The following is a 9616-nucleotide window of genomic DNA, read 5'->3' on the forward strand; positions in this document are numbered from 1 at the left end:
TAAAGAGAATCTTTGGAAATGAAGCCCCCAAGAAAAAGGAATTTTACCTCACTTTCATATTTTATATAACTGCCTTGTATTTTCTTTTAATTTAATAGTGCTCCCAAAATTATTCTTTTAAATCTAACCACTTGTCTCTTGTAATTTTATATTCTGAAAAATTTAAATAAAAAGTTCTAAAAAAAAACAACAACTTTAGATTAGATTAATTTATTAATTGGTAACTTGCATCCCTAATACCAATGCATAAAAGTTTAACTTGCAGCAAAGAAATCAAAGAACACAGGGAAAATCTGGAGCATCAACAAAACAAGCCACTTTATTAACTTGTGCGAAGTAGCTACTACAGTGGAAMTCTAGGCAGACTGATGACAAAGTTCTGTGATCCCTCGCAGAATGATCGGGTCTACTGACTGAACTGAAAGGACAGACCTACCGAGTGTTCACCTGGAATGAGAAAAAAAGGACAAATGAACACRGAGCGTGTTTCACTAAGGTTCAGCCAGAATCTGAATTTGTAGAACTATCACTATAAGCAATAGAGTTTTTCTCTTACCACATCATCAATTTTGAGGATGCTGCGGACCGTTTCTGTGGCCAGGGTCACAGCACTGATGGAAACCAGAAGAGGCTGAACCACCAGCTCCTCCAGGATGTTGGAGATTCCCCCCTATCATACAAACAATGAGTCTGGTACAACAGGTCTTCGCACACATCTGTCTGATACATTTCACAAACATTCTCCTGTTTAATCACACATGTATCATACATACAGCCAGGTCCATAAATACTGGAACAYAGACACAGTTCCCATCTTTTTGGCTGTATGCACCAACCTGATGGATTTAAAAAGAAACGGACAAGATGTGCTTTAACTGCAGACTTTGCGCTTCACTTTGAAGGTATTTGTATCCAAATCTGATGCATTACAACAGTTTGTAGATGTGCCTCACGCTGTTTAGAAGGACCAAAACTAGTGAGACAAAATAACAATCATAAAACAAACTTACACTTTTTTTTAAACTTGGTTGCAAATCCTTTGCAGTCAATTACAGCCTCAAGCCTGGAACGCATAGACATCACCAGACGCTGGGATCCCTGGTTACCGCTTGTTCTTTGGGTATTTCCCCTTCAGCTTGTCTTTAGCAAGTAAAATGCATGCTCAATTGGATTTAGGTCAGTTTTGAACATTGCATTTCTCTGCCTTAAAAACCTCTTTGGGCACTCTCACAGCATGCTCAGGATCATTTTCCATCTGCACTGTGAAGCGCTGTCCGATGAGTTCTAAAGCATTTGGCTAAATATAATCAGAGAATATTGCCCAAAACACTTCAGAATTCACCATACTGCTTTTGTAAACGTTTAATGGACTGTACTTGTATAGCGCCTTTCTATCCAAACAGGATACTCAAAGCGCTTCACACTACAATCTATGTCCTCATTTACTAGGGATGTGCAATATGTTATTGTGTGCGAAATTCAAAGAATTCAAAGAAATTCACCATGGTAATAATTTGTCATCTTGTGATAAAAATGATAAAATCACCCAGGCCGCCAGGCTTTACATGCATCCTCACCAGGTAAGCTTCCTTTGTTTACTCAGCAGAACATGTGCTAAAGTAGTAAAGCTAAAAACAATACATGCGAATCAGAAGTGTTTCCATCAATTGGCTTGAAGCGAATCAGTTATGTCAGACACATGCATGTAGTAAACAGGAAGTAAAAGTCACATCTCAGGAAAATGGAGAGAAGTTATCATGAACGTGTTGCTACCATCAGGAAAGTTGTAATTATTCTGTCATATCAACTAGTTCTGACGATGTTACATGCTGTCTGGAGACGTRGAGAAAGAAATGCAATTCTTGTTACGTTATGGGAGTAACTGCGAATACACCGACAGCGGGAGGGTCCTGCTGCAGTCGCTCTGGTGCCGGTACCAGTTTCGGACAGTGAGAACAGCTGATCAACATGAGGTAAATGTCTGCTACGTCAGAACTGATTCAGTAAATGTGCTTCCATCTGTCCTTTTGCTCATTAACTCTTTTTCGAAAAAAACAAAAACCACCTCAAGCGAGCGTATCAACTTTGATGTGAATTAGAGGAAGTTTTTTCGAATCAAGCCGTTTCTATTCACCTTTTCTGATGCGATACTTCAAAATGTGCATGAAAAAACGTTGATGGAAACACGGTTATTGTCATCTAAAAACTCTTTAGAGTTCAACAATAGACAAGAGGTCTGCATTTTTCAGTGTTTTATAATAATCTGGGCTTAGTACTGCATAAAACATGCTTTAGTAACTGTGCATTTGAAACAGTAGGGTTGGGCATAATCGTTTCGTGTGCAATTAATTGTCAGAAAAACATTAATCGATTACTTTTTGGCACTTGACAATTAATACGATTAATGCACCAGGCAGACTGACTGAAGATTTCTCCAGTCAGTCTGCTTGGTGCTCCCCTCTGCTTCAAATTTGATGAACATAAAAAAGTCCTGTAATTTATTTATCTATCAACATACTTTAGAATTTGATGTATATCCTGAAGTCTGTAATTTTGACAATTCGGAACAGATTTTTATGAAGAGCAAATCTTTCCCACTAAATTGGTCATGTGACCAGGACATAAGGGTGTCCAGGGACTCCAGGGGATTAATCGTCAAATTAATCGTTATCGGCTAAATACCACAATTAATTGTGATTATATTTTTTGCCAATATTGCCCAACCCTAATACAGAGATATAACTTTAGAAAAAAAAAGTCTAACCAAAAGGCTCACAACTCCCTACACACAAGCCACATCGATGATGTAAATACCTTCAAATTAAAGCTGAAAGTCTGAAGTTAAAGGACATCTTTTTTGTTTAATTCTGTAGTGGTGTTTACAGCCAAAAATATGAGAATTATGCAGGGGTAGACATAAGAATTTTTTTCAGGTTGAAAATCTGATTGTCCGCAAAACATTTTGGTTGTCCAAAAAAACAAACAAATCCCAATTAAAATGTAATTTAATAGGTAGGCTATATTGTTATGTATACAAAGTTTACTGTATACAAATGTTCTTAGCAGGTTAACAGTTTCAGGAGCTGCTTGAGTAAAACTCCTCCTCATCMTCTTCTTTGAAATAGAGATCAAAAATCAACATCCAACAACCATAAGCTTTCTGTTTACAGGACCAAAATTTTAATTTAAATAGTAGTATAGCCTACTGTCTACATGACCTTATTATAGCTACAGTTTAGTGTTCTTAGGACTGAAGACTTTCTGGATAAAGGGGCTTTAAACAGCTCTTCTGTCATTTTAGTGTTTTCAACTGAAGAGCTTTGATGTATTTATTTAAAAAAAGAATTATAGCACAAGAAGTTCTCTGCATAGAAAAAACTATTTATTTTTAATGTTTTTTTAACCAAACTGACAAGTTTTTCCACTATAATTGTTGTGTAATATAAAAGGCATTGAAACACCTGGTTAAATTTAGAAGATATTTAAGATTAACCACAAGCACCTGAAGCTGACTCAGAGAATTCTGTGATTTTAGAAGAAAATCAAAGTCAAACGCAGCACCCCCCCCCCCCGGGCGGATGTGGTCCGCTTACGCACCCCGCTCGCGTGTGATTAATACTGATTTTTTGCAAAATTTACTGATTTGTGATGCTCATTATACACGTAAATATCTGAAGGGGTTGGCATGTATGAATTCTGAAGTCCCGGGGCCGCGGTGCACGTGAAGAGGTGCTGCGGTCAAACTGCCTCTCAGCCGTCGCTTTAAAAACAGTCAGGTGATCTGTCGCGGTTTTGTTGTGCTCGTAAACACACGGTGTTACAGGAGAAATGCTGTGAGGTGCTTTTAAAAATATAATATATGTAAAATACGACGTAATCCTCGGTGGAAAATAGCTCAGGTGAACACCTCCCGGGAAAACCCTCAGTGTTTCCTGGACTGAAAGAAGCTGACCCCCCACCCACAGAGAAAGAAAAAAGGCAGCGGTGTCAGTCAGACAGCACGACCCGCCATGCTCTGTTCTGATTGGGTAAAACTTTGACTGTGGTTCTCTTGATTGGGTGAAAGAACCGTCAGTTTAATCCCTAGATGGCTTTAACAAGTTTTTTTTCCCCCATTCATTTTTACAATGATGAACACCCGCTGCTTTTTTCTTGGTTGCCCACCGTGCAACTGGGAGGCGGGATCTGGTTGTCCGAAACGAAAACAGGTTGTCTCGGACAACCTAAACAATGGTTATGCCTGATTATGTCATGTCCCTACAGTTATAGACCTGACTGTATGTGTGTGAAACATTTTAACAGAAATCACCGTATGTATCCAGAGAAAATGAAAATAGGTCAACCTTGCGAACGTTGATGCCGGCCATCTTGTCTCCCTGTGAGTGTCTGTTACGAAGCTCCGTCACAGTAGAGATGGGGTTCAGACCTGCATTCTCAGCAAGTGTAGAGGGGATCACCTCCAGGGCATCGGCGTACGCCCGCACACAGTAGGCCTCCATGCCCCCCAGGGTCCGAGAGTACTCTGACAGACGCACAGCCAGCTCGATCTCTGGAGCTCCACCTCCAGCTATCAGAGCCCTGTGGTACAAACGAGCATGGCACATTTGCATTTTTTATTCTTTTAATCTTACTAACGCATTAAAGGTTTGAAAAAATAAATAAAAAAATAGAAAGCAACATGTATATGGTGCTTGTTCATTCCTTCTACTGATCATTGTGTAATATTATTACAGCTATTTACACATGTGAGAATGCTCGCCAGCCAAGTTGCTGAAACAACCAGGAGCAAATAAATAGTGAGCTTTCTAAAGTGCTGTTCCTCTGTTCGTTACGCTCCTGCAGGAAAAAGCCAGGCAAGAGCGCCTTTGTCAGAGGGTGGTCAGAGGTCAGTTTGCACAGAAAAGCCACTGCTACTTCAGAGAAAACAGATGCTGCAGAGATGACTGACCTCTTCTTGACCAGGCATCGGATGACACACAATGCGTCGTGAATGGAGCGTTCTGCCTCCTCAATCACAAGCTTGTTGGAGCCTCGGACCACAATGCTCACAGTTTTTCCAGGGCTGCTGCAGCCTGTGATCTGCAACAAACATCAGATGTGTTATATTGTTCCAGCTCATTTTAATAACAACAATAATAAATTAGCTTTATATAGTGCTTTTCTAGACACTTACAGATGGTTTAATTTTTTCATGCATTCATTCATACACACATTCACACACTTATTAGTTGTAAGTTACACAAATAATGTTCATTAAGATTTGCCGCAGTGTGAGCTCCTAACATTCCAGGACTTCTGTACCTTCACCAGTTTACCCGAGCCATCCAGGCTGACCTCCTCTGCCAGCTCTGCTGTGCCAAGCATCTCTGCTGTGAAGTAGTCGATATGGGCGATGGGTTTGGTACCGATAGTCTAAAGGAGAACAAAGGCTTTGACTGATAACACATTTGAGAACTGCTCTGGTAATTCAAACCCTGTTTTGTCTTATCGCTCAAAAGTTTAAGATTATGTGCTGTTGAGAAATAAGACACATTAACTTGCAAAATCTCCTGCACAGAGTATTTGGAGGTATCCGCAGATTTTAGCAAGTCAAATTTAAGACTTTTTAATACCTTTTTAATACCACTTTGAATTAGGCTGGGCGGTATAGTAATATTTACAGGATTATAGCTCATGTAGTCATACTGATTGATGATTTGATAATTTGGCATCCTTCTACAACCCCTGGCAAAAATAATGGAACCACCGGCCTCAGAGGAAATTCACTCATTTGTTTAATTTTGTAGAAAAAAAAGCAGATCACAGGCATGACACAAAACTAATTTCAAATGGCAACTTTCTGGCTTTAAGAAACACTAAAAGAAAAATAAAAAAAATGTTGCCACATTTACAGCCAGTAACTGTAAATTTTTTAGACCAAGCAGAGGAAAAAAATTATGGAATCACCCTGTAAAATTTCATTCCTAAAACTTAACAGATGCATCGAGAAAAAAAAAAAAAAAAGCCCACACACAATTTGGGTACTGGTTAGGTTAGGGCTATCTATTTAAATAAACTGAATGTAACTGAATTGCCCACCCTTTAGCAGCAGGCGATAAAATAAGCGGACATCTTTAGGTTATGGTCATAATAATGCTCGACTAGTTTCATTCCAACTGAAAAAGTATCAGCATTGATCACCAGAAATAAACTAAAAGTTGGACACTGATTTAAAGTAAACAAGCTGAATGGATGAAATGAAGACACACACACCTTACAGATAAACTCAATGTCCTCCCTTTCAATGTCCTTCACCACCATGATCTTCATTTTGTTGAGGAAGTGTAGAGCGAGGTCGCTCAATGCATCTCTGCCAAAGAAGCAATCGTAGTTGTTGTTAAATATTGTCCCTGTTTGGTTAAAACTTGCACAAAAATGACCACCAGTTCTTCTTGGCTCTGCTACCTGAGAATTGACTTCTGAATGAGCAGAACGTTGCAGCCTGCTTTCTTGATGTGTTTCACCAAGTTTAGGATGTAGGCACGCTCCTCCCGCAGCACGCGGTCCATTTGGGCATAGTCTGACACCACAATCTGGTTGTCCATCTGCATACCAGAGAGAGGGAGGAAAAACTGTTGAGTACAAACCAGGGTTCATGCAGGTTTCAGTAAGATTAATTTAAGACCTTTTAAGACCATTAGAATGGCATTTAAGACCAAACCGATGCATTAACAGAAACATTCAAATGGTCCCAGAAATTTTAACATAGAAACCTTTTATTGCTATCAATTTAGCATTAAAGAATATTTAATTTATTTAAACTGATCAGATGCTCAAAACTGCCAGAACCAATCATTTAGCAAATCTCATCAAATCCAAAGGAAGAAATCCAAAAATCTTGTTTGACACAATCAAGAACATTGTTTCACCTTCTTTTCCTACCGTAAGTGCTTTTACAAATGCAGATTGCGATCGTTTTTTAAATTATTTTATAGACAAAGTTGCCAGCATCAGGGCCTGTATCTGTCCATCATCCCTCTGTCTGGTCCCTCCTCCTGTGACCAGCTGTTGTCTGTCCTCTGTTAAAAAAGCCTAATTTGGACTCTTCTCTRMCTGAAAGCTACAGACCGATCTCCAAACTACCATTTTTATCAAAAATACTTGAGAAGGTGGTAGCTGAACAATTGATTTGCTTTTTGGAGGACAATGACATTATGGACATTTTTCAGTCTGGATTTCACAAATTGCACTCCACAGAAACAGCTTTTTTAAAAGTTTCAAGTGACTTGTTGATGGCAGCTGACTCTGGAAACTACACTGTACTGGTTTTATTGGACTTAACTTCAGCGTTTGACACTGTGGATCACTSTKYTYWTMWMYASASASAGAGATAATKTTGGTRTTTCTGGCTCTGTGTTAAACTGGTTCACCTCTTATTTATCTGAACGGTCTTTTACTGTTTTTATGAATCAGGTTTACTCTGATGTTGCACCGCTGTCTTGTGGGGTACCCCAAGGTTCAGTTTTAGGTATAATCCTCTTTTTATTGTACCTACACCCTTTAGGAGGTATTTTAAAACGTTACAGTAATGTCTCCTACCATCTGTATGCTGACGACATACAGTTGTACTGTTCCTTTTGACCCTCTGAGTTCTTCAAACTATCTGAACTCAGTAACTGTCTGTCAGAAGTCAAAATATGGCTGAACAACAACTACCTGCGGTTAAATGCAAACAAGACTGAAACTCTTATTATCGCCCCTGATGATAAAATCCCTGTAATCAGGTAGCATCTTGCTTTTTTAACCCCTTCAGTGAAAAATAGTCGTAGAAACCTGGGTGTTGTCTTTGATGGTTCTGTCTTTTGACAGCCATTGTAAAATTTTAGTTCGTAACTATTTTTACCATTTAAGGAACATTTCAAAGCTGAGATCTTTTGTGTCACAGAAGGAACTAGAGATGGTTGTTCATGCTTTTATTTCTTCTCGTTTAGATTATTGTAACAGTCTTTTTACATGTYTAAACAAATCCTCCTTGACTCGGCTTCAGTCTGTGCAGAACGCTGCAGCGAGGTTATTAACAAAGACCCACAGGAGAGMCCACATTACACCTGGTTWAGCCTCTCTGCACTGGCTCATGTGACTTTGTGGAGTCATTTTAAAATTTTAGTTTTAACTTTCAGAGCACTTCATGGTCAGGCCCCCAAATACATACTGGACCTTCTGAAGCCTCTCTGTCCATCCAGGACTTTGAGGTCTTCTAATAAAATGCTGCTGGTGGTCCCTGGAACCCATTATAAAACCAGTGGAGACAAAGCTTTTCAGGTGGTGGCCCCAAGGCTCTGGAACGCTCTCCCTCTGTCCCTTCACTGCTCAGATTCTTCTGACTCTTAAGAAACATCTTAAGACATTTTTATTCCGACAGGCTTTTAGTTAATGTGCTTTTTATTGTGTTTCAATTGTTGTTTTTATATTTGTGATCTGTTTTATTGTTTTTAATTATTTTTGCTTTCTGTGAAGCACTTTGTGATGTTTGTCTGTGAAAGGTGCTATAGAAATAAAGTTTACTTACTTACTTAATTTTAATAAAAGAACACTAAATTATTTTAATCGTCATATCTATGAGACCTTCATATCGAATGCTGTGGACCACTTACAATTGAGTGCTAAAATCACAGATATCAAGCCAAGTCTCATTGAAAATACACTTTCCCATGTTTGAACGACAAGCAGAAGACATGACTAAACTTCTTTGTTTTTTTGGGGGTGATGAACAAGCCGCCATATGTGGGGGGTGTTAGTGGCAAAGAGGTTGAAAACATGGAAGTAAACTGCCATTTTTTGCCTGTAGTTATCACAAGATTTGTAGTTTAACTAAGTACAAAGACCGGTAGCTAACTTAGCACTACATGAAGACAGATCACATCAACTTCAGATTACGGCGCTTTACTCTTTATGCAGCCAAAGCTTCTCGGGAAAGATTGACAGTAAAAAAAAAAATTTAGACTTGACAAAATTAAATTTAAGTCCTTGGATGAAAATCTGAGCGTTTAAGAATTTTGTAGGTCTAAAATTTTGATTTTCAAATTTGCACAAACCCTGATACACATTCTTGGAGTTGGATAAATTTTCGCTTCAACATTTGCTCATTTAAGGATAGAAATCAATATGGTTTCATTATTGGAAACATGATCAATATTCTGAATATTATTTTCATGTACTTTAGAATTCACTGTGTAATGTATTGAGATTATCTGAAAATCACGTCATTTACTGCATCTATTTATTTTTTAAATGAATTGGGGGGGGACTTATCCATACTGTTCTATGTCAATGTCAGTTATGGGGGGGATTGTGCAATTTGTTAAATAAATATACTGGAGTACAGTCAAATTCATCTAAATGACAAGTTTAGGTTTTCCCAAGCACTTCACTTCTCATACAGAAAATACCTGCAGACCATTCTTTTAAGAAATGCTACCTCATGCTTGTTTTATTTAATTCAAATCAGGGAAGAAATGTTTGAGTCACAATTTGCTGCTTAAAGTGTAACTTACCCCCCCCCCCCGTGAAAAGAAAACTCCGCCCCAAGGCGAAATTTGAAAAATGCATCAAAGTGGGTAGGGGAGGGGGTGTGGGT

General features: G+C 38.6%; 1 protein-coding gene across 1 annotated transcript in view; it reads right to left on the bottom strand.

Moving 5' to 3' along the window:
• Positions 1-292: 292 nt before the first annotated feature.
• Positions 293-9616, bottom strand: part of cct4 (chaperonin containing TCP1, subunit 4 (delta)) — a 17525-nt gene continuing 8201 nt past the window's right edge. The window contains exons 7-13 of the mRNA XM_014028786.1: positions 6445-6584; positions 6253-6349; positions 5302-5412; positions 4949-5079; positions 4344-4578; positions 557-670; positions 293-447 (exon numbers count right to left, since the gene is read on the bottom strand). Of these exons, the coding sequence (XP_013884240.1) occupies positions 433-447; positions 557-670; positions 4344-4578; positions 4949-5079; positions 5302-5412; positions 6253-6349; positions 6445-6584 (843 nt within the window). The 3' untranslated portion in view covers positions 293-432. The remainder of the gene's footprint in view (positions 448-556; positions 671-4343; positions 4579-4948; positions 5080-5301; positions 5413-6252; positions 6350-6444; positions 6585-9616) is intronic.

This window comes from Austrofundulus limnaeus, unplaced genomic scaffold (genome assembly GCF_001266775.1).
Source record: "Austrofundulus limnaeus strain Quisiro unplaced genomic scaffold, Austrofundulus_limnaeus-1.0 Scaffold806, whole genome shotgun sequence".
NCBI classification, from domain to species: domain Eukaryota; kingdom Metazoa; phylum Chordata; class Actinopteri; order Cyprinodontiformes; family Rivulidae; genus Austrofundulus; species Austrofundulus limnaeus.